This window comes from Entelurus aequoreus, linkage group LG01 (assembly GCF_033978785.1).
Source record: "Entelurus aequoreus isolate RoL-2023_Sb linkage group LG01, RoL_Eaeq_v1.1, whole genome shotgun sequence".
In the NCBI taxonomy this organism is placed as follows: domain Eukaryota; kingdom Metazoa; phylum Chordata; class Actinopteri; order Syngnathiformes; family Syngnathidae; genus Entelurus; species Entelurus aequoreus.
In genome coordinates, this window is record NC_084731.1 from 37,702,051 (window position 1) to 37,728,437 (window position 26,387).

The 26,387-nt window shown below is 38.8% G+C and overlaps 1 protein-coding gene across 3 annotated transcripts in view; it reads right to left on the reverse strand.

Moving 5' to 3' along the window:
• Positions 1 to 26,387, reverse strand: part of cacna2d2a (calcium channel, voltage-dependent, alpha 2/delta subunit 2a) — a 567,930-nt gene that overhangs the window by 36,300 nt on the left and 505,243 nt on the right. For 2 of the 3 annotated variants that reach the window (XM_062049868.1, XM_062049852.1), the window contains 11 exons: positions 22,919 to 22,968; positions 16,513 to 16,602; positions 16,375 to 16,443; positions 16,057 to 16,131; positions 15,904 to 15,978; positions 15,761 to 15,832; positions 13,875 to 13,946; positions 13,680 to 13,741; positions 7,402 to 7,478; positions 6,459 to 6,473; positions 375 to 435 (listed from right to left, as the gene is read on the reverse strand). In XM_062049868.1, the coding sequence (XP_061905852.1) occupies positions 375 to 435; positions 6,459 to 6,473; positions 7,402 to 7,478; positions 13,680 to 13,741; positions 13,875 to 13,946; positions 15,761 to 15,832; positions 15,904 to 15,978; positions 16,057 to 16,131; positions 16,375 to 16,443; positions 16,513 to 16,602; positions 22,919 to 22,968 (718 nt within the window). The remainder of the gene's footprint in view (positions 1 to 374; positions 436 to 6,458; positions 6,474 to 7,401; positions 7,479 to 13,679; positions 13,742 to 13,874; positions 13,947 to 15,760; positions 15,833 to 15,903; positions 15,979 to 16,056; positions 16,132 to 16,374; positions 16,444 to 16,512; positions 16,603 to 22,918; positions 22,969 to 26,387) is intronic. The other variant, XM_062049860.1, reaches the window with a different exon arrangement.

Below are 26,387 nucleotides of genomic sequence, written 5' to 3' on the forward strand. Positions count from 1 at the left end.
TTTGTTAAAATAAAGCCAATAATGCAATTTTTGTGGTCCCTTTTTTTTTTTAGAAAAGTATCAAAATAATTTTGGTACCCGTACCAAAATATTGGTATCGGGACAACACTAACGAGTACCGTACAAAAACGGTGGTAGAGTTACACCCCTAGTACTACATGTATAGTACACACAGTAAACATGCAGCGCCATCCACAGAAGGACTAGTCGACATTTTATAGTAAAGATGACACATTGGTGAGAGTGTACAGTACAATGCAAACACACAATGTAGGAAACGGTGGAGGTGGTGTGCCGTTAAAAAAAACAAAAAAACACCTGCTGATGATCAAAAAGGGCCACAATAAAAACACCAAATGTTCCACACAAGCTACCTGGGAGCAATGAATACATGTCCTTCAGACTCAAAACTGTTTGGCAGCAGTGACTCAAAATCTGCAACAGAAAGGAGGAAGATTATCTCGGAAGAGGAGGAGGCTGTGGAGGAAGGGGCGGAGTTGTGGCAGCTGTTCTTCACATGTGCGAGGGGGGTGGGGTAACAAACCATGGCGACATTAGCGTGAGCCACTATGATGCCTCCAATGGAACCTGACCTCCATGGATTTGCTTTCCTTACTCAAGCTTTAATGCCGCGTTTTGGGACGTCTGAGAAGTGGCGTCGTGTCGGGTCGGCAACTTCTCAGACGCGCGACGACAGCGAGCGCGTGACGGTCAGGCAGGCATCAACATGGCCGGGAGGGAGGCGGTCGCCCCTCAGACTGGCAGGCGGAGGCCGAGAGGACGCTCAAGGGCAGGAGATGCACCGCATTGTGACGAGCATTTGAAGGCAACGTCACCTGCGCCATCTTCAACACGCCTGATGATCGTTTGCGGACGGCTACAATCGGGTGCCCGGTTAGTGTGCGCCCACAATGCCGTGCAAGTCCGGGGGTCAGGGTTCACTTAGGGAAGTGTTGGCGGCCCCTGGCGGTCTGAGGGGTGAGTCGGGGGTGAGGGGGGAGGGGCTGTGCGAGAGGAGTGGCACAAGCTGATGGAGACAAGGGTTAGAGAGGGAACACACAGGAAGTCAGCTGCACCAAGCTGACGCCTGAACACATGGGCGGGGTGGGGGGTGGTGGGTGGGGTGTGGGGGCTGTGTTAGTGTGTGTTGGCTGCAACACCTCCAGCAACGTTACTTACTAGCTCACTTAGCAGGGTTATGGTCAAACTAGGGATTACATGTAAGTAGCAATCAAGCAAATTTGGTCATTTTTTTCCCCCCCTGTTCAAGTCCACTTGAAACGGGGCCAAGTGACCACACTCCATGTTTGCCAGTTAGCGCACACTTTGTAAGGCGTGTTACCGCCACCTACAGGACTGGAGAAGAACACGTCATGATGTGTCAATCAGACGCGTTAGACCGGGGGTCGGGAAAGCCAAATATTAAAAAATGTATGTTCCGTGAGAGCCATATATTATTATTTAACACCGAACCCAACTAAATGCGTGCATTTGTAAGTAAGACCAACATTTTTAGAGTATAATAAGTCTCTTATTCTTTTTAATAACATTGTTATTCTGAAGCTAACCAATAATAAGTATAATACGTCTTACCATTAATGCGACTTCTTGAACAGGTGCGGTAGAAAACGGATGGATGGATTAAAATGCATGAGAATGTTTTATATTTTGAACGTTATTTTTAACACTGACTATCAGCGGAATTATTCATTAGTTATCGTTAAAGTTAAAGAGTTAAAGTACTGTGGAGAATGCATATATGTTTAAGAGTTTTTTCTTTATTCATAGTCATGTTTAAATCAGCTAGTATTTTTCCATTTATACTCTGTATGCTTGTCTCTCTTTGTCTGCAGATGTCTGTGTTTTGTTTTAGGCATTGGAATGTGGGAGTTGGAGTACTCCCTTTTTATCTTATCTGTATTAGAACAATGAGGCTGTATTCCTTTCTGGACAGGGTAGGGGCTGTTTTCGTATTCAATAAGTTGCCTCTTCCCGTTTGAATGTTAGACCACTTCGAGATGTCGATATGCAAGGACAATTGGACTGGTCTCCTAACGCTTTAGTAAAACTCGATAATATTCCTATTCTGTCTTGATGGTCCTTCTTGCTCAGCATATATGTCATCTAAAGAATTTGGGATTGACCAGTGACTTTAATTCCCTGAGAGGGAGACTGGTCAGACGCAACAGTACCAATGATTGTCACACGCACACTAGGTGTGTTGAAATGTGTCCTCTGCATTTGACCCATCCCCTTGTTCACCCCCTGGGAGGTGAGGGGAGCAGTGAGCAGCAGCGGCGGCCACGCCCGGGAATCATTTTTGGTGATTTAACCCCCAATTCCAACTACCCAACCCCAATTACTTATCGTGTTAAGCATTGTCAGCTAAGATTTATCTGAGAGCCAGATGCAGTCATCAAAAGAGCCACAGGTTCCCTACCCCTGTGTTAGACGCTTAATTTAGGATTGCTTGGCCTGGCTGTGCTTAGAGAAAGTAGCTAATATGCAGTTCTAAAAATAATCTACAATCAATCCCACAATAAAACTACACAAAAATACTCTCGTTCAAATTCGTATTCCTTTCCACTTTTCATGACCTAAAAAACTGTTTGTTGTACTACTCTTCTGGCTGCAACTTCCGTCTAAGTCCCACCTCCTTGCATTGTAATTGGCTGTTTTTTCTGCTGTTACGTGATTGGACGGAATAACGTCCATTTTTAAAGCAGCGCTACAGATGTCGGTTATAACATCAGTGGGACTACTACAGCTGATCCATTTCATTGATGCTATAATTTGCTTTGACACTTTATTTGAACATACAGTATGAACAAAATATTGTTAAAAAAAACTATAAGAAAGCTAAATGGAAATTTTAGAACAGTCCCTCCAGGAATTTGTCATGTCACGATTGCGCCAAATCACCCTAATTTAAATCAATCCTTGCAAAATATGCGCAGCCCGCAACTTCCTCGCACATTTTGGCCAATCAGCGTCATTTTCCCCAATCTAATTATTCTCTGAGCGGCGCTCAAATATGCACGTAAACTAATCAAAACTTATGTTTGTCTCTTGTGTAGACAAAGCAGGAACAACAACATGTAACAATATATCAGCCCTTTATTGATCAAACGCATAGCTCAGACATACTTCCTGTTTCTGTCTATGACACTAAGCCTTCTGGGTGATGGTAAAAAATAAACATTTACTTCCTAGTTTACATGTGTTTATATATTTATTAAGCCTTTTTTTGTACACGGCAATTCAGAACATATTTTCATTTATACAATGCTGACCTAGCAAAGAAGCAGCATTTACATGTTAGAGATGTTGAAGTGTGATGATAATCTCTCATCTTCATTCATTCACTAACAAATGTTGCACTATAGATCGCTCTCAACAGTTCACAAATGCTCTTAATGTGTGAGAGTAAATGTATAGAAACATAAATCAATGTTTAAGATGGACAAACGCTTGAATGTCTGCAACTTGTGGACGACAAAGCAGACAGCAAACAATAAGTAAGCCTTTGGTAGTGTTTATTTCTGTAATTATAATTCATTATTACTATTATTAGTTATAAAAAATTTAAAAAGTACAATAACTTGACAATAAGGTCTAAAAATGTGTTTTGACTGTATTCTACTGTATACTTTTAACTCTGTGTGGTATAAAACGAGTAAAACATCAATACAGTATTTGTTTAAAATTTTGTTGTTGAAATCCTGTGCTTTCTGAGGTTGGTTACAAGAAACACTTAAAACATTGATAATACATTTTAACATCACAAGCTGATTCAATGTTATTGAAAATAAAGAAGCAATAGAAGAATGCAACTTTCTGTAAAACCTGCTGCAATTTTAGACATTTTAGCAGCAAAATCCTGAAAGGACTGAGAATCACATTAAATGTGTTGTTTATTGAAATTAAATGTCATACATGATTTTTTTTTTTTCAAAATAAAAGTATTTCATAAGTAATGTAGTTCATTAAAAACTATTACTATTAGTACTACTAAAGTACTACATTCCAATCACAATAAGTGATAATATAGTGTAGCATGTACTTGGTAGTATTTTGGAAGCAACATGCACAAAAGTTAGTAGACGATGTTAGGGGATGCAACTTTCTCTAGTATTGAGGCTAAATTAATACATCATAAATTAAAGTGGTTATTGATATGTTTCTATAATTATTACTATCTTTGTTCAAGAAGGGTTCTGCAACTAAAATTCCCTAGAATCAGAATTCATTGTTTAGCTCAGATATACACTCAGGCCACAAGACACACGTCTGCAAATAAATGTATTTTATCCAAAGTAGCAACACAGATGTGAACAAGAGCATGTATTGTCTATGTGTTATGATGTCAATGAGGTGTGGTTGTATTGTATAATAAGTATGTGTCAATGAAAGGGCATTTTATGACTTTTCTTAATTTGATTACATGCTATAGTATACATTTAATGTTATAATTTTATTGCATTATTTTTGTGTCTCTTTAATTTAGGTAGCCAGGGACTGCAGATGGAAATGAGCTATTTAGCTATAATCTGGTGCAGAACATATCTGTCTTTGAGCTTAATGTTTCTGTGCATTGTCCCTTCAAAAAAAAAGACTCAACTAAATCCCATTAAAATAACATTTGGTAACACTTTAGTATGGGGAACATATTTACCATTAATTAGTTGCTTATTAACATGCAAATTAGTAACATATTGGCTCTTAATTAGTCATTATTAAGTACTTATTCTGCATGGCCTCATTATACAACTAGTAGGCCATCAACTAAGAGTCTTCCCTCAATAACCTCAGAATTATTGCTTATTAGTACTAAGTAAGGAAGTTGTTGTATATGATTCTCCCTTTAATACCACTTAATGAATATGGTCTGTTCTTACATAACAAAACACAAAACTACTATAACCCTAACTAGGGGTGTGGGAAAAAATCGATTCGAATTTGAATCACAATTCTCAAGTTGTGCGATTTAAAAAAAAAAAAATTTAAATTTATTTTTATTTATTTATTATTATTTTTATCTATTTAATTAATCAATCCAACAAAACAATGCACAGCAATACCATAACAATGCAATCCAATTCCAAAACCAAACCCGACCCAGCAACACTCAGAACCGCAACAAACAGAGCAATTGAGAGGAGACACAAACACGACACAGAACACACCAAAAGTAGTGAAACAAAAATGAATATTATCAACAACAGTATCAATACTAGTTACAATTTCAACATAGCAGTGATTAAAAATCCCTCATCGACATTATCATTAGACATTTATAAAAATTAAAAAAAAGAACAATAGTGTCACAGTGGCTTACACTTGCATCGCATCTCATAAGCTTGACAACACACTGTGTCCAATATTTTCACAAAGATAAAATAAGTCATATTTTTGGTTCATTTAATAGTTAAAACAAATTTACATTATTGCAAACAGTTGATAAAACAGACTGGGGTAGATCCTGCTGAAATCCTATGTATTGAATGAATAGAGAATCGTTTTGAATCGGGAAAATACCGTTTTGGAATCGAGAATCGCGTTTAATCGAAAACAAATCGATTTTGAATCGAATCGTGACCCAAGAATCGATATTGAATCGAATCGTGGGACACTCAAAGATTCGCAGCCCTAACCCTAACCCTAAAGTCTTTGTTACTTAGAATATGTTCCCCTAGTGTCCAAATAACTCTAAATTAAGTCTGTGTTACTTAGGATATGTTCCCCAAACTAAAGTGTTACCTAACATTTATATGTCAAATCTCTTTACCAATCAAATTACACCAATAGAAAATGTAATCAGATCCAACATTTTATCATTCAGTAATATTAAACACCATTAAGTAAGAACCTGTGCTGTCATTTTCAGCACAGGTTATTAATATTTAAGATGATCTCATTTTTATCTTCCAATGAAATTTGATCTTTACTTTTTTTTGGTATAACTGAAGTTTATTATCTACCCTTTTTGATTATCGGCTAATTGTTCTGTATAATTGCATGAGTGCATGTCTGTATTTTCTATCGGACCCCAGCAAAAATAACGTTTGCTGCAGCTAATGGGGATCCAGATAAACTCAACTAAACTGATAGATGACAGAATTAGATGAGACATTGATGAATGAAGGACACTTTGATGTTTGAGTGTGAAAGAAAGACGGAAGCATCCAAAGAGAGGAAAGATTAGTAAGACAAATTAGAGAAGATGAAGATGTCTTCCTGTTTACTGACAAGGAGGGTGAGCCTTTATTGCAGCGGGACGTTCAAAGTAGGACAGGAAGGGAGGTTCCTGAAGGCAAAGACGGGCAGGAAGAGAGGCAAGCAGGCAAGGGTGGGGGGGCTGTAGGGGGAAATCAGCAGGAGGTCAAAGGTGGGAGGAGGCAGCGGTAGGAAGGAGGAAGTCAAGGAAGGGAAAGTGGACCAACATGGAGTATACTTGCCCTTGATGTATGACACTGTGTGGATCCATCAGAGAAGGAGCAAGAAAAGAAACAGGGGGTCGGGTGGGAGGGGTTTTTGGGGATGGGGTTCACAGACAATATTTTATTCAATTACTGCTTGAATAAAAATATTGTGTCCTTGAAAACAAAAGAAACACTTGAATAGAAAGAGGAGGAAAGAATAAAGTAAAAGTATTTGTAGAAAATGAAAGTAAGCGCAAGAAAGAATGAGACGGACAACAACGTCTTACATTCGACCACAAACACTGACGGGCCCGTCGGGCCCTTTTTATGTGCTGAATGATTCCAAAGCTCACACGCAGAAAAAAGAACACAAAAAGAACTCAAAGCAGCGTCATAAGGTGTGAAAAGCATGCAAGTTTTCACCACTTTCCTTGGAAAAGAACAAAACACGCTTCAGAATCATTGCTTGGTGGAGAAGAGGCGAGAGCATTTGGCAAAGAAAAAACACAAAATAATAGTCCAAAGTCACCATTATTTTCACCTGCGTCACAGCTTTCACCTTTCTGGCTCTTCTTTTTTTTTTTTTTTTTTTTTTTCTTCAGCCGCAGCGAAGAAAAAACATCACTTTTTCTTTGGTTTTGTACAGGACAGCATGGACACAGTGGGTGGGGGGGAGGGAGGGGGGGGGAGGAGGAGCAGGTTGGATCCTGCCCTTTTAGAGAGCATCAAGACCAGGAGGAGAAGGAGGAGGAGAACAAGGAGGAGGAGGAGGAGGAGGAGGAGGAGGAGGAGGGCAAGGTAAAGATCCGCTTCCTACAACGTTGACGTTGAAGACCCGGTATTGAAACGTCCGACGTGAGCGAGCGCGAGAGAGAGAGAGAGAGAGAGAGAGAGAGAGAGAGAGAGAGAGAGAGAGAGAGAGAGAGAGAGAGAGAGAGAGAGAGAGAGAGCAGGAAGGAGGGGCTGTGAGGGTACTTACACTGCACCTGCAGGATCTGGTCACTCAGGTTGGCCTTGATGTGGTTCTCACTATAAGTGGGCAGCACCAACCCCAGACTGAAACAGTCAGGAGCACAACAACAGCATCACTATACAAACTACTGGTACTGGGTACAACTTTGCATGTTTTTATTTTCAATTCCAGCGTTTCCAAAAGACTGGCAATCAATTTGTGGCGTCACAGGCATGTAAATGTGCAGGCGTCCTTGTTGTTTTAGTTGTCATGCCTTCAGGATACTTTGCCCCCCGGCCGCTAAGGGTCGCTACGAGCACGCAGCTTAAAGAGGCGGATCTAGTCACTCATATTTATGGCTCAGTGTTGCCGTGCTGTGTGGGTATTATTCTATGTCCTGACTTTATCATTTGTTTATTTTCAAATTTATGGCGATTCTTATTTGTAACGATTTATAATCGATTCAAAAAAACAAAAAACATCTATTTATTTTTGTAATAATCTGTCTAATAATACTTCTTTTGTTGCCTTATTTGTATTTAACTTTATTAAATGTTTTGAGTATAATTTTATTAAACAAAATCCAACCATCCATTTAATGTAGAGATGTCCGATAATGGCTTTTTTGCCGATATCCGATATTCCGATATTGTCCAACTCTTAATTACCGATACCGATATCAACCGATACCGATATATACAGTCGTGGAATTAACACAATATTATGCCAAATTTTGTTGTGATGCCCCACTGGATGAATTAAACAATGTAACAAGGTTTTCCAAAATAAGAGAACAACTTCAACTCAAGTTATGGAAAAAAATGCCAACATGGCACTGCCATATTTATTATTGAAGTCACAAAGTGCATTATTTTTTTTAACATGCCTCAAAACAGCAGCTTGGAATTTGGAACATGCTCTCCCAGAGAGAGCATGAGGAGGTTGAGGTGGGCGGGGTTAGGGGTAGCGTGGGCGGGGTTAGGGGTAGCGGGGGGTGTATATTGTAGCGTCCCGGAAGAGTTAGTGCTGCAAGGGGTTCTGGGTATTTGTCCTGTTGTGTTTATGTTGTGTTACGATGCGGATGTTCTCCTGAAATGTGTTTGTCATTCTTGTTTGGTGTGGGTTCACAGTGTGGCGCATATTTGTAACAGTGTTAAAGTTGTTTATACGGCTACCCTCAGTGTGACCTGTATGGCTGTTGACCAAGTATGCTTTGCATTCACTTGTGAGTGTGTCAAAAGCCGTGGATATTTTGTGACTGGGCCGTCACGCAAAGGCAGTGCCTTCAAGGTTTATTGGCGCTCTGTACTTCTCCCTACGTCCGTGTACACAGCGGCGTTTTAAAAGGTCATACATTTTACTTTTTGAAACCGATACCGATATTTTTGAAACCGATACCAATAATTTACGATATTACATTTTAAAGCATTTATCGGCAGTCCGATATTATCGGACATCCCTAATTTAATGCAGTCAAAAAAATATCCAAACACCTCCAACAAGGTGTTATATACATGATGTAAGTATATCTATCATGTAGTAACAGGCATATTCGTAATAACATTTCATATTTACATATTTTGCTTGTTTTAAGCATACGGTGGTGCAATTTTCAGAGCGCATCAGGACGTCTCATGAGAGCCAACAAACATAATAAAACATCAGTTACTGTACAATACCAACTGTCAGCATGTTCTTATATTTCCGTTTAGATGAAGAATGACTAATAATCCCCGCGAAGAAAAAGGGGGGTGGAACCAAGTTAAAAGTTAAAGTTAAAATACCACTGATAGTCACACACACACTCTAGGTGTGGTGAAATTATCCTCTGCATTTGACCCATCCCCTTGTTCACTCCTTGGGAGGTGAGGGGAGCAGTGAGCAGCAGGGGTGGCCGCGCTCAGGAATAATTTGGTGATTTAACCTCCAATCCCAACCCTTGATGCTGAGTGCAAAGCAGAGAGGTAATGGGTCCCATTTTTATAGTCTTTGGTATGACTTGGCCGGGGTTTGAACTCACAACCTTCCAGTCTCAGGGCGGACACTCTAACCATTAGGCCACTGAGCTGGTTGGCAACCAAGCAACTTTCCGTGTCTTTCTCACCATTTCTGTGTCTAAATTGGCTGCAAAGTTGACAGACTCATCAGAGAATGTCCTCATCCTTCTACTATGAAGGTGGGAGGCATTACTTATGATCTAGAATAAACTTTCATGAGGTCCGAGGCGACAAAGCAACTTACCAGTCGAGGATGTCAACAAAGCCACATAAGCTAGTTAGCTCCCTCTGATCACAGCGCCACTGTAAATAGTTTGTCCCCGTTAGCGCTTATAATAACAATATCACTAATACTTGGTTAATAATTAAGTCACAAAATGTAAATGGAATATTGCTGGCAGTTTTTTGGCTCCATTGTAAGCGGACTTTTATTTACGAGTTAGAATGCATAAAAACAATACATCCGTCGTCTTGTCTCTGATAAGGATTGTGAACGATATGCAAAATTCCAAAAGAGGGCAGTTCCTTTTTAAAGAGGCAGAACATAACATCTAAACTTCGATTTAAAGGCCTGCTGAAATGAATTTTTTTCATTTAAAGGGGGATAGCAGATCCATTCTATGTGTCATACTTGATCATTTTGCGATATTGCCATATTTTTGCTGAAAGGATTTAGTAGAGAACAACGACGATAAAGTTCGCAACTTTTGGTCGCTGATAAAAAAAAGCCTTGCCTGTACTGGAAGTAGTGTGACATCACAAGTTGAAAGGCTTCTCACATTTCCCCATTGTTTACACCAGCAGCGAGAGCGATTCGGACTGAGAAAGCGACGATTACCCCATTAATTTGAGCCAGGATGAAAGATTCGTGGATGAGGATCGTGAGAGTGAAGGACTAGAGTGCAGTGCAGGACGCATATTTTTTCGCTCTGACCGTAACTTAGGTACAAGCTGGCTCATTGGATTCCACACTCTCTCCTTTTTCTATTGTGGATCACAGATTTGTATTTTAAACCACCTCGGATACTATATCCTCTTGAAAATGAGAGTCGAGAACGCAAAATGGACATTAACAGTGACTTTTATCTCCACAACAATACATCGGCGAAGCACTTTAGCTACGGAGCTAACGTGATAGCATCGTGCTTAAATGCAGATAGAAACAAAATAAATAAACCCCTGACTGGAAGGATAGACAGAAAATCAACAATACTATTAAACCATGGACCTGTAAAAGCTTAACAATGCTGTTGCTAACGACGCCATTGAAGCTAACTTGGCAACGGGACCTCACAGAGCTATGATAAAAACATTAGCGCTCCACCTACGCCAGCCAGCCCTCATCTGCTCATCAACACCCGTGCTCACCTGCGTTCCAGCGATCGACGGAAGGACGAAGGACTTCACCCGATCATCCGTGCGGTCGGCGGCTAGCGTCGGATAGCGCGTCTGCTATCCAAGTCAAAGTCCTCCTGGTTGTGTTGCTACAGCCAGCCGCTAATACACCGATCCCACCTACAACTTTCTTCTTTGCAGTCTTCATTGTTCATTAAACAAATTGCAAAAGATTCACCAACACAGATGTCCAGAATACTGTGGAATTTTGAGATGAAAACAGAGCTTTTTTGTATTGGATTCAATGGTGTCCGAATACTTCCGTTTAACTATTGACGTCACGCGCATACGTCATCATACATAGACGTTTTCAACCGGAAGTTTAGCGGGAAATTTAAAATTGCACTTTATAAGTTAACCCGGCCGTATTGGCATGTGCTGCAATGTTAAGATTTCATCATTGATATATAAACTATCAGACTGCGTGGTCGGTAGTAGTGGGTTTCAGTAGGCCTTTAAGAACCACTTCATTTACAAACTTTTTTAGATTACAAACTTTTAGATTGCTCCAAATATGCCTCCGTGTGCGAACCTTATCTCTGTGTACGAATGTTTCATTCATTCATTTTGTGTCCCGCTGGCAGCCATTTTGTGCCTGCTCGTATCGAAGAGATTGAGAAAGCCGGCCGGCTTCGTACCAGAGCAAATTTTTAATCGGGACTTTTCTGGAAAAAGATACGGAAGTGGACTTATTTCACAGCGGTGGAGAACACTGCCTCCTCTCGTTCAGCGGGAACTCTTCCAAAACCTCACGCACGTGCACACACGCCACACACACAGCCCCCCCCCCCCCCCCCTCCTCTCCATTTCCCCCTCCTGCTCTGTTGCTGATGTAAATGTACTGTAAGTGGATTTTACATTTGAAAATGTTTATTATTTTAGCAATTTGGTTGTTAAAGTTAAGGATTTTTGTGGTGTCTGATTGTTTGTGAGGGCACCAAAAGGACTTCTTTGTGTTTGGGCAGAGCTGCGCATACAGCACAGTTCAGCTCGTCGTTGTTGTTGTTTTAGCTTGTTAATAAAGAGACAGTTCATTCATCGCCTCCTTGTTATGTTTGTTTAATATATAGTACAGCACCATGCTATTATGGCACTTTATATTGTGTTCTAAGTGTACAAGCCTTAACTAAAATAGGGACTTTTGACAAGGCTGGAACCAATTATTCAGATTTACATTGTTTATTGTCAGTGTTGGGACTACTAACACCGTTATTTTCGGCGGTAACTAGTAACGCGTTATTTTTTTATATTCAGTAACTCAATTACCGTTACTACATGATGCATTACTGCGTTATTTTACGTTATTTTTTGTGTAGTATCGGCTAGAAACAGAAGATCTGAGTGTGTTTTATTGGACAGTTGCAGTGTCGTCCTTCTGAATCTTCTTGTGTCACAAGGAAGAGAAGAGAAGAGGCGCGGTGTGTGTGTGTCTGGGTGTGGGGAGGGGGGAGAGAAGGGGGGCGTGTCTGTGTTTACTAACAAGACATCATGGCGGAGCCGCAGTCGAGTTTCTTAACGTGGAGATATTCTCACTACTTTTCTTTTGTCGAACACAAAGAAAAGAACATTTTAGTTAAATGTAAGTTGTGTCTTGGATCAAAGATCCTATCTACTGCCCAAAACAGCAATTCAAATCTGCTGAAACAGCTACAAAAGAAACATGCTTCGACGAAGCTAGTAAAGAGAGACACAGACTCCGATGCCACTTCACCTCCACCTCCACTTAAGGATTTTGACGGAGGCTAGAAGACATGCAGGCTATTTCTACAGGCAGCTAATTAGCATGATACCGGCGTCAAACAGTACAGCAAATGGCACGGAAAACATTGTCACATACCTGGAAAGTGAGGACAAAAAAATAGAAAGCGAGCTAAAGAAAATGTCAGAATTACTTGAGAGAGAAAAAATGCCTGGTTAGGCTTTGTGTATGTCATGTGTGCCTTCCTTGGGTGAAGCCAGGTTTACAGCTATGTGTGACATGTTGTTATTATGCTGTTTGTTACTTAAGTATGTTATGTTGCAGCTATTTAAAATAGTTTTGTCAATTTCTTCTGGCCTGAAGTAAATTGTCCCTTAGAAACATATCTTTGTCTTTGTGTGTTGTATGTAGACCACATGGCTTAGCAGAGTTCAGTGATGCAAATGCATGTCAAGTAGATCAACAGATTGTATTATTCTCCAGTGCAATAACAGTACTGAAATGAAGGCTAAAAGGGCATCAATGGGAGCTTTAAAAGAAAAAGAAGAAAAAAATAAGTAACTAAATAGTTACTTTTCACAGTAACGCATTACTTTTTGGTGTAAGTAAATGAGTTAGTAACTGAGTTACTTTTGAAATACAGTAACTAGTAACTGTAACTAGTTACTTGTTTTCAGTAACTAACCCAACACTGTTTATTGTGGGGAAATACGCTTTACTATAAAAAGTTTTCGATTTACAAACCCTGTTTAAGAACAAATCAAGTTCATAAATCGAAGTTCCACTGTTTAATATTGTACTACAATTTTTGACATGTTTTTGGACAAATGAGTGAGGACTTCTAAAAAATAAAAAGTAAATCAGTAACAACTGCTGGCAGAAAGGCTACAGGTTGTTCAACAGCACATTTCAGCCTCATTTGCAAAGTGGTTGCCGAAAGCAAATATTACAGTGTAAGCTCAAATGTTTGCAAATTAAAAAAACCTTTGCAATTAAAAAATGCTTAGGGTGATTTTCTCGAATGTTGTTGTCGAGTTTGTGACACACAAGAGGATTAAAGCCTCATTTGCATGAAGCAGCACCGTGCCAGGCTGTAATACCTTACAGAATACCTGGCTCAACCGAAAACAAAGAGAAAAATAATTTTTTTAATAATAATATACAGCTTAATAATAATAATACCTTATGGACTACATTCTTGACCTTTCACCTACCTGTAGTCAGTGCCGTCCACAGGCGTCCACGTGTACGTCCGCACGGCCTCGTCAATGTACCTCTGTTGACGTCAAATGCAACACAACACGTTACCTTCTCCGCACATCCCATAATAGTCTGGTATCGTTGACGACACTCTAACGTGGGGAGGAGCGGCTTTAAACACGAGCGAGTCTCGTTTATGGACGACTTGCCTCATCAACCGACTTAATGAGCGTCTTGATTTTCCTCTGCCCCGATTTGCCATCAATCATTTGTCTTCTGATCTGAGAGGCGAAGGACGAGAGACAGAGAAAGACACGGAGAGAACATTAAAACAACAACAAATGCATGCTAAGTGAAATGCTAGTGTGGACCACGTTAAACGTAGAAATGGTCAGACTATGCTGTCGTTGAGGTGATACTCCCAAAAAAACAAATATACATTCAAGAGTGATTAATTCATCAAAGCATATGGCTGTTTTATTTAACCATAAATATTCCAATTAACGCCTCTATTCGTTATCAGAGTTTAATTTAGTGTGTAGCCTACAAAAGCAAACTGTTGTCTCATATTAAAGTCAAAAACATTGGCGGCAACAGCGGTGGCTGTAGACAACCTCCTGATGTACTTTTGATCGACTTCACAATGTTATCTTCTTTATTTAACCTTATTGCGTGTGTGGGTTTTCTCCAGGTGATCCGGCTTACTCCCTCATTCCAAACATATTAGATTCATTGAAGACTCTTAATTGTCAATAGGTATGAATGTGAGTGGGAATGGTTGGTTGTCTATATACAAGGTTGGTTGTCTATATACAGCATGTGCCCTGCTATTGGCTGGCGACCAGTTTAGGGTGCCACTCATGTAAAGTCAGCTGGGATAGGCTCCAGCTAACCCGCGACCTTAATACAAATAAGCAGTATAGAAAACAGATGGATGGATTGATCTTAGTCCCTTGAGCTTGATTAAGTGTAAGTTGCATTGTTATTATTATCAATATGAGCTTGATTAAGTGTAAATTGCATAGTTATTATAATATGGGCTAGTTGTGTTATCATTATTTTTTCATTATTGTGAACTTTATTTAGTTGTGTTATCATCCTTATTATTGTGTGACTGCTCTAAAGCATTCACACATATGGTTTTCTACACCAAAATGTATCTATGTATTATTATTATTATTCTCCAGATTTTGGCGGGCTCTACCTTCCACATTTTTCAACCGATTCAAACCATTCCAACTTCAAACTGTTCAGGCTATTCGGGAATCGCGGGCTTTCCTTTGACAAATTCCAAAAATTTTCAGATTTCCCAGAATCCCAGGTTTTCCGGGACATTTTTCCCATTCAAAATGAATTGGCCATTTTTCAAACTTCCACCATTTCCAAATTTTTCAACCAATTCAAACCATTCCACCTTCAACATATTCCACTCACCCTGCACATTCAAACTATGATTTCTTCAAGTTCAAAAAAATTCCAGGAATTCCCAGAATTCCCGTTTTTTCAAACTCTTTTTTCTGTCGACTACTCCTTCCACATTTTTGAACCTATTTCAACCGTTCCAACGACAAATCATTCCTCCTAATAAGGACAAAAAACGAAGTTGTTTTTTGAACTGGAAAAATTCCCGTTTTTCCCAAAATTCCAGGAATTCCGTTATACCGATTTTCAATTAAAAATGTTACTACTTCAACATTATTCGACCTATTTGAAAAATTCCAACACCAACTATTTAAACTTATTTTAAAAATTCATTAAAAAAAATTTTTTTTTTTAAAAACCTTTTTTTCCAGAAATTCCCAAATTTGAATGAAATTCTCATCGAAAAGAATGGGACATTTTTCAAAGTACCACAACTCCCCCAATTTTTTATCTGATTCAAACTGTTCCAACTTCAAAATATTCAGCCTTTTCAGGAATTGTGTGCTCCCTTTTAACAGTTACAAAAAAAATTCCTTCAATAATTTGCCTCATCTAGTTACTATAATTGTTATTGTAATTGTTACTAATATTATGAGCTTCATTTAGCTGTGCGTGACGAGCACTGAAGTGAAAAATTGCTGTCTCAGCATGTTTGTAAAGATAGATTCCTAACCTCCTCTTTGTTGTTGTCCTCCAGTTCAGCATCTAAAAAGTCCAGAGTGACTGGCTCTCTGAAGTTAATGATCTGTGTAGACAAGACAGGATGTAGACACGTTCAATAGAATGTTTTTTATTCCATCTACATTGTGGACACACCTTTGGTTGCAAGTTGGGATGAAGCAGTACATAACCGTTTGGATCCGTAGCAAAGGTGTAGCCATTGGCTCCCAGCTGTAAGGGTGACAGATGAGAGATGATGACATCATGCTTGTAAGGTGATCGTTTAATGCCAGTGTGAATCTTGCTGACTCTGTATGTAGGGGTCTTCTTCTTGATTTCGTTGATGGCAATGTCTACTCCCATGACTCCCAGGATGAGCTGATTCTGTGCCAGGAACACACAAAGAGAGTGTCAGCGTTACGCGGGGAAAGACGCTCTCCTCGCCGTCTTAAGAGGGAGATGTGCTGATTAGCGCTATCACTTGTGCGTTACGCCTCAGTGATAAGCTGAGAGTAAACACTTGGCAACAGGATGAAACATGGATGCCAAGTGCTGCCGTGGCGATAACAGCAGTGGTGGTAATGTAATGATCCTCAAAGGGGCGCTGTTGCCTCTTGTGACGTCTACCTGAGAGCTTGCCGTGTCAGCGGTGAGGTTGAAGACCGGCATTGTCCCCGTGATGACAAGACCCAAACCCTAATGAACAAACACAATGAGGCCTCGGAGGTGAAGACCGCAGAGAATGTCTTTGCCGTTCTTCCTTACCAAAGCATCTTGGTAAACATTGGTCCACTGGACCTGTTTGGCTCTGGAGCCAGCCAACACCATGGGTCTGCCCAGCACGTCCAGGTACTCCTAAGAGCACACAGGAGGAGAAAACACAGCTTTTTACAGCTTGTCTTGTGCACATTTGAGTATTCATAAAACCCTGAGAGTCAATCAATTGTTGTCACATAAAGCAGTAGGTCAGCTGCTTTACATCACTCCAAGGAGCTATTAAAAACACATTTGAGTCAAACACTGTGATGCTCAATTGGGTTGAAAATAAAAGCAAACACTTGTGCTCTCTTTTCTTCTATCAACTTATTGATCCACGTCGTTTTTACATGCAATTGGTGTTGACTGCAGCTGAGACACTTGCAAAGATATCTTCACCACAGACAAGAGTCTAATGTCTTTTGCTGACATCCTAAAATGTTATTATTGTTATTACAAACGTAGAATGATGCCGTTCAAGTAAAATACTGCATTCAAACAATAAGACAAGATCTGGAGAGATGCAGCTGTTGTTAGCAGGTTCATGTGAAGATAATGAATACGATAGTTTTAAGATAATGCTATGATATGTTAAGATAATGTTAATATAATATTCAGATATAAAACTTCCCCCCGAATGCAGCTGAGATAGGTTCCAGCACTCCCCGCGACCCCGAAAGGGACAAGCGGTAGAAAATGGATGGATGGAAAAAAATTATATTAATTAAAACCTCTTAAGGCCCAAGCTGTTTTTTTCCATGCTTTTTTATTTATTTCTCTTTGCTATTTGGGCTTATTGGACCCTATTTAGAATAAAAAGTAAGAATCATCTTTTGATATGATGTACTTAGTCCATAAGTAACAATCGTGTACTTCATGTTTAGTGACATGCTAATTCTTATTTTAACACTTTTTTTTTTCCAAATTCCATTGTCTTCTGACACCACCAGATGGCAGTATAAGTGTCCAGAAAGCACATAAGACCCCAGTTCAGTAGTGTACACAACTTTGGAAATAAGAGCTAAAAGGTGCTGTCTACGCATGTGGCCACTAAGGCCTTTAGAGGTTTTAAAACAATATTTATATTATATTAAGATAATGTTGAGATAATGTTAAGATACTATTAAGCTAATAAGATGATTTTAAGATAATGCTAAGATAATATTAAGATAATGTTAAGATATTACTTAGATAATATTAAGACTTAGACTTAGACAAACTTTATTGATCCACAAGGGATATTGTTCCACACAGTAGCTCAGTTTCAAAGGATGGAAAGGATAATGCAGGTACTAAGTGGACTAAAAATTTACCATAGTAGCAATATAAAATATAACACACATATATATATATATATATATATATATATATATATATATATATATATATATATATATATATATATATATATATATATATATATATATATATATATATATATATATATATATATATATATATATTCAGTATGGACTCAATGTTAAGATAATATTAAGATGTTTGATTGACTACTTTTGGATTGTTTTGTGTCATGTTTGTGTGCTCTGTTGATTGCTATTCTGAATGTTGCTGGGCCGGGTTTGGTTTTGGAATTGGAATTGTACAAACCCCGTTTCCATATGAGTTGGGAAATTGTGTTAGATGTAAATATAAACGGAATACAATGATTTGCAAATCCTTTTCAACCCATATTCAATTGAATGCACTACAGAGACAAGATATTTGATGTTCAAACTCATAAACCTTTTTTTTTTTTTGCAAATAATAATTAACTTAGAATTTCATGGCTGCAACACGTGATAAAGTAGTTGGGAAAGGGCATGTTCACCACTGTGTTACATGGCCTTTCCTTTTAACAACACTCAGTAAACGTTTGGGAACAGAGGAGACACATTTTTTAAGCTTCTCAGGTGGAATTCTTTCCCATTCTTGCTTGATGTACAGCTTAAGTTGTTCAACAGTCCGGGGGTCTCCGTTGTGGTATTTTAGGCTTCATAATGCGGCACACATTTTCAATGGGAGACAGGTCTGGACTACAGGCAGGCCAGTCTAGTACCCGCACTCTTTTACTATGAAGCCACGTTGATGTAACATGTGGCTTGGCATTGTATTGCTGAAATAAGCAGGGGCGTCTATGGTAACGTTGCTTGGATGGCAACATACAGTATGTTGCTCCAAAACCTGTATGTACCTTTCAGCATTAATGGCGCCTTCACAGATGTGTAAGTTACCCATGTCTTGGGCACTAATACACCCCCATACCATCACAGATGCTGGCTTTTCAACTTTGCGCCTATAACAATCCGGATGGTTCTTTTCCTCTTTGGTCCGGAGGACACAACGTCCACAGTTTCCAAAAACAATTTGAAATGTGGACTCGTCAGACCACAGAACACTTTTCCACTTTGTATCAGTCCATCTTAGATGAGCTCAGGCCCAGCGAAACCGACAGCGTTTCTGGGTGTTGTTGATAAACGGTTTTCGCCTTCCATAGGAGAGTTTTAACTTGCACTTACAGATGTAGCGACCAACTGTAGTTACTGACAGTGGGTTTCTGAAGTGTTCCCGAGCCCATGTGGTGATATCCTTTACATACTGATGTCGCTTGTTGATGCAGTACAGCCTGACGGATCAAAGGTCTCGGGCTTAGCTGCTTACGTGCAGTGATTTCTCCAGATTCTCTGAACCCTTTGATGATATTACGGACCGTAGATGGTGAAATCCCTAAATTCCTTGCAATAGCTGGTTGAGAAAGGTTTTTCTTAAACTGTTCAACAATTTGCTCACGCATTTGTTGACAAAGTGGTGACCCTCGCCCCATCCTTGTTTGTGAATGACTGAGCATTTCATGGACTCTACTTTTATACCCAATCATGGCACCCACCTGTTCCCAATTTGCCTGTTCACCTGTGGGATGTTCCAAATAAGTATTTGATGAGCATTCCTCAACTTTATCAGTATTTATTGCCACCTTTCCCAACTTCTTTGTCACGTGTTGCTGGCATCACATTCTAAAGTTGATGATTATTTTCCAAAACAAATTTTTTTTGTCAGTTTGAACATCAAATATGTTGTCCTAGTAGCATATTCAACTGAATATGGGTTGAAAATTATTTGCAAATCATTGTATTCCGTTTATATTTACATCTAACACAATTTCCCAACTCATATGGAAACGGGGTTTGTGTTATTGTGGTATTTTTGTGTATTATTTTGTTGGACTGATTAATAAAAAAATATATATACAGCCCTTTGAGACACTTGTGATTTAGGGCTATATAAATAAACATTGATTGATTGATATATATTAAATAAAAATGGCAATAATTTTAAGATATTTAGATATTAAAATAGTGTGAAGATAAAATGTAGATACTATTGAGATGTTCAAATAATGCGCTAAGATAATAGCACAAATAATTTTCAGATATTGAAATCATATTAAGATGTTTAGATATTAGGATAATGTTAAGACAATATTTAGATAATGTTAAGATGGTATTGCGATAATATTAAGATAATGTTAGGATACGATTTAGATACCCTTAAGATGATGTTAAGATAATGCTAAGATAATATTAGAATAATATTCAGATAATATTAATATCATAATAGGATGTTTAAGCAAAGATAATATTAAGATAATGTTAAAATATTGTTAATCAATGAGGGAACATTTTTATGATATTGTGTCTATTATTATATTGTAATTTTGCAGATATTTTATCAAGAACATCCTTTATTTCTTTAAGAAATGGTGGAATTCAGAGTACTCTTCTATTGGGTTTACCACGGTGCCTGCACCAAGGTGGTTAGCTCGCCGAGGAAGTGTCTGGATTAAATATTTCTAGTATGTTCCAGCTGAGTGATGCAATAAAAAGGTATTACTGTATTCTTAATGTGCAAAAAATGTGTGGCTCAGGACAATTGTCACGGTAACGTCAACATTGAAAACAGCACAAGGACATTTTTTGGTCAATTTTGACCTTTGAGTATATATCCTTCAAAGAGACAGGGAGTGGGGGGTTGGGGGGGTCATTCCGCCACCGAGCTCCCGTTTGCTTTCCCGGCCTGAACAGTGAGGTGCTGACAGGCGTAACCTATTCTATTATTAGCTCAATAAAAGTCCGCTTAGACGCGCCACGGGGAGATATTCCATCAGGACGCTGACAGCCAGACCTTTTCACGGAGTAGAAGGGGAATTTTACGCCTGGCTAGAACAATCTAGGGAACATAATAAAGGTAGCAAGCACAGATTTGTGGTGCAAAGGAGCCAAAGCACATAAAGTCACAGCAGCCCTGTTAGGCCACTAAGAGGCCATTACTGCTGCTATCATTCATATTAACAAGATAATCATCACCTTGCATTCAAATACATGTTCTTAATATTAACACACAATCCATCCAATTCTTATTTTCATTTGACAAGGCAGGAAATAACACTTAGGTCTGCTATAGTCGGGGGGTGGTCAACTAAAGCAAATTTATCTTTAATTAGCATCCAGTTCAGTGTTGTCCCGGTACCAATATTTTAGTACCGGTACCGGCACCAAAATGTATTTCGATACTTTTCGGTACTTTTCTAAATAAGGGGGAACCACAAAAAATGTCATTATTGGCTTGATTTTAACAAAAAAATCTTACGGTACTTTAAACATATGTTTCTTATTGCAATCGAAGAATAATTTTGTCCTTAAATAAAATAGTGAACATACAAGACAACTTGTCTTTTATTAGTACGTAAGTAAACAAAGGCTCCTAATTTAGCTACTGACATATGCAGTAACATATTGTGTCATTTCTCATTCTATTTTGTCAAAATTATGAGGGACAAGCTGTAAAAATTGATTATTAATCCACTTTTTCATTTACTGTTAATATCTGCTTACTTTCTCTTTTAATGTTCTATCTACACTTCTGTTAAAATGTAATAATCACTTATTCTTCTGTTGTTTGGATACTTTACATTAGTTTTGGATGATACCACAAATGTATGTATCGATCCGATACCAAGTAGTTACAGGATCATTCATTGGTCGTATTCAAAGTCCTCATGTGTCCAGGGACATATTTCCGGAGTTTATAAACATAATATGAATTTTAAAAAAAGGAAACAAAAATTTGTGACGATAAAAAAAAAATCGATGCAATCATAGTAATATCGACTAAAAACGCTATTGTACTTGGTATCATTACAGTGGATGTTAGATGTAGATCCACCCATGGCATTTGTTTACATTCAGGGTGCTAGCTTGCTGTTAGCGGTTAGCTATCATATCCTCCTACGGTGTGTAGTGAAGTGAAGTGAAGGGAAGTGAATTATATTTATATAGCACTTTTCTCTAGTGACTCAAAGCGCTTTTACATAGTGAAACCCAATATCTAAGTTACATTTAAACCAGTGTGGGTGGTACTGGGAGCAGGTGGGTAAAGTGTCTTGCCCAAGGACACAACGGCACTGACTAGGATGGCGGAAGCGGGGATCGAACCTGGAACCCTCAAGTTGCTGGCACGGCCACTCTACCAACCGAGCTATATAGTGAAGCATGTTTAGCATTTCCTCGTCCTGCAGGGATGATACTTGAAAGAAACGTACTTTATTTGTCGCCATGGAGGCGAGGACTAGTGATTTAGAAGTAGCTAAAACACTGCCGACTGCGAATGGACGTTTGCAGCTAGCTAGCTAGCCATGTCTTAAAGCACCTCTTCCTGAGGGCGTTTCAGTGTTATAACGTCGCCTTTATCGTTAGTTTTTAAGCCAAAATGCGTCCGTTCTCCCTTTTTTGTGTCTACACACTGTGTCTGCTTGTAAGTACTCCGTGATTGTGCGTTGCCGAACATGCTCCTCTGCTCGTAAAACCAGAAATGTCACGACATCACGACGCACCGTCATGCCCGGGAACTGGTACTTTTGAACCGGAGTACAGTGCCGTTTTTGATTCATTAGTACCACGATACTATACCAGTACCGGTATACCGTACAACCCTAATCCAGTTAAAAAAAACATGATAGCTGTGACTGCCGGCAAACTCCTGATGTATTTTTTTATAATTATTGCCACAAGATGGCAGTAGATGCATTTGACTCATGAGTGGTCAGCATCCAGCAGCTTTAGACTTAGACTTCCTTTTTAATGTCATTCAAATTTGAACTTTACAGCACAGATAAGAACAAAATTTCGTTACATAAACTCATGGTAGTGCAGGATAAAAAAGCAATAAGGTGCATATATAAATAAATAAATATATATAAGTAATATATAAATATATATATAAACTAAATAAATATATATTTATTTGTGTCATTGCGTTTAAAGATGAAGTGTGTTATGGCCGACAAGCCAGCGGGGGAAGTAAATGAGCTGCTGCATGTTTATTCCCATTACTTTTGTGTACAATCTTGCACCATCAATACCTGGGTGTTGATTCTGATGGCGCCGATGGACGGGATTTCAAAGTAGTAACCTGCAAATAAAGAAAATAATTAACAAGGAGTAAAAAAATTTCTGCAGACAGAATCGAATGTTCTTCATGTACGATGTTCCCTCCTTTTTCAGGCGTGTTACGTTCCCGGAACCTCCCACTGGGGGTTATTCCGATGGGGGACGTTGTATATCCGCGAGGCAGGGACGCTATTTATTTTATGCACAATACCAACACAAAATTTTAACATGTTCATTATTCTCTTTACCCCTTTCCCACTTCAGAGCATTTACAAATACATATGTTCATTTACTGTCTTCTTTTTGTAACACAATTACATCAGTGAATGATTAATACAGCAGTTCTTGCATTATATAATTAAGTCAGTCATGATAAACATACTGAGATGAAGAATATCCCGTTTTCAATAAGGTTGAAGGTATTTCTCATAATTCCTTTTCTTTGTACTTTGTAAGCACTATTCATTTGAACAACCTCTTAAACTGGATTATATCAGTACATTGTTTAACTTATTTTCTTAATCCATTTCATAGTTTAATTCCACATACTGATATGCTAAAGGTCTTAAATGTTGTACGCGCATACAAATGTTTCAAGTTAGTTGTTCCTCTAAGGTTATATTTCTCCTCTTTAGTTGAGAGGAATTGTTGTACATTCTTGGGGGACTACAGAATTTTGACCGTGATTGCAGTACCATTTCTGGCCACATTATTGCATATGGCACCTTTAATGATATTAGCAAAGCAAGTTCAGCGGGAAGTCACGCTCAAACAGGATACCTGCAATGATCAAACCTGACCAAAAGATGGTGCTGTTTTAACATATGAACCGAAGGTCAAAAAGGAGTGCATTTCATACGCGTTAATAATAAAAATTAGCGCAGTTAACACGTTATTATCGTGGTAATTTTGACAGCACTAATATTAACATATATTTTGACATCTTCCAGCCCTTCGTCATCACAAATGTTTTTTATTATTTTTTATTATTTGCTCTATTTTTTAATTGTTGCTGCTTATTGTCCATTGCATTTTGTTGACACATTTTTAATATTCCAGAGACTTCAATACTTTTAGTGACCTTTTCTTGATTAAAAACGACTTGCAACAAATGTAGCATCTTTTTCTGTGGTTATTGGAGACTTTGTTCGTGTTTAGAGAGGCTTTACTTCTGTCGCTCGATGTCCGCAACAAACAGCGAGAGCTGCACCCAGCCTGACGTCACACTTGCTTGGTGCTGATGCTCCAACTGCATTTTCTCTCTTTAAAAGTCCTCTTAATATTTGCACATTGCTGTCTGTGGGTATATCTGGGATATATTAAAATACGTCCACATTGCAGACACGCTGCCTCCGCTTCATACAATCGCGTGCGTCATGCCTACGTCATCACAACATCCGGTTTTGACAGCGCTCTTTCGGTGATCAAAGTCTTTTGTCAGCGGTTGAATTTTCAGTGCGTCACTAGTCAATAGTGCGCAAAGAGGCTATAGTTAATATACGAAGATATACTTTGATTCCTAAGGAATGGCGATTGTTGAAGGACCGCAGTTGCGTACATGTTACGTACATTGCTTAAGTTGTTTATGTAAGTCAGTTGAAATATAAAGCTAACGTGGATCCACGCTCATGTTAGTGTCTCCTCTAAACAGCTATAGAAAGATAAGAACCCCCCAAAATATATTACATTATATTAGGGCTGCAACTAACGATTCATTTGATAATCGATTAATCTGTTGATTATCACTTCGATTAATCGATTAATAATCGGATAAAAGAGACAAACTACATTTCTATCCTATCCAGTATTTTATTGAAAAAAACCAGCATACTGGCACCATACTTATTTTGATTATTGTTTCTCAGCTGTTTGTAAATGTTGCAGTTTAGAAATAAAGGTTTCTTTAAAAAAAATAAAAAAATTTTTTTTAAAATAAAATACAAAAAATAAAATAAAATAAACCTCTGCGCATGCGCATAGCCTATATCCAACGAATCGATGACTAAATTAATCGGCAACTATTTTAATAATCGATTTTAATCGATTTAATCGATTAGTTGTTGCAGCCCTACATTATATCAGTGGCGGGCCGTGCGTTTCTCACCTAGGCCTTCAGTGATGTCCTACTTAGTGCGACTTCACCTCTCAAAATACCGTAATTTATGTCACCACATGGACACAGCTGGAGATACTATACAGAAACACACGTGCACACTACTGCGCATTGAATCTCTCAACAGTGTACAAAAGGGTCTATTTTTCGGCGCATTTAACATTCAATAAACCCGCTTCAGCAATTAAAACACATCTTACATGGTACTGTCAAAATTAAAATAATTGTATAAAACATGAAAAAAAAAAAATAATAATTTGAACTCACAATTTGTAGCACCCATCCGACGCCGTCGTAGTCGGTTAATTTGTGTGAAAGTGACGGGCAAACCATTTCGCCACCGGTGTTGTGCCAAAATGTGATTGCCTGCCAAAAATGCATTTCCTTCGCGAGAGCGCGCACCACTCGCTAAACCTGGATTGCTTGGCTTCATCTGTCCACAGCGGATTACTAGGTGTAAGACAAACCCTTTATCTTTGTGGTTATGTACCGGTGAGTTTTCTGTGGCTTTCTATGACTCGTATGGTTCCGGTGCCACTTCCTGTTTTCGCAACTTTTGATTGGATACTCACTTGGGACTCCCAAGTGAGTATCCAATCACAGCATTAGGCCATCTAGAAGGCCTTACTGACAACAACTCGTGGTCTGATTGGCTATCACCATTGTCTATCACCTGTATGTGTCCGTTCACATACAATGCATAGAGGCCTGCATGGTTGATTCTGAAGGCTCCGGGCAGATTTGGTACAGCATGGCAACATAAGCTAGCTGAATTCTGATTGGATACAAACTCTAAACTAAAAACAACAGCATTGGAAGGAGCATAATATGACATGAAGACAATATGAATACTTTTAGATATTTAGGGAAAGTAAATTAAAAATTACTTTTATCTAGAGATGTCCGATAATGGCTTTTTTGCCGATATGCGATATTCCGATATTGTCCAACTCTTAATTACCGATTCCGATATCAACCGATACCGACATATACAGTTGTGGAATTAACACATTATTATGCCTAATTTAGTTTTGATGCCCCGCTGGATGCATTAAACAATGTAACAAGGTTTTCCAAAATAAATCAACTCAAGTTATGGAAAAAAATGCCAACATGGCACTGCCATATTTATTATTGAAGTCACAAAGTGCATTATTTTTTTTAACATGCCTCAAAACATCAGCTTGGAATTTGGGACATCCTCTCCCTGAGAGAGCATGAGGAGGCTGAGGTGGGGGTGGGGGTGGGGGGGGGTGTATATTGTAGCGTCCCGGAAGAATTAGGGCTGCAAGGGGTTCTGGGTATTTGTTCTGTTGTGATTATGTTGT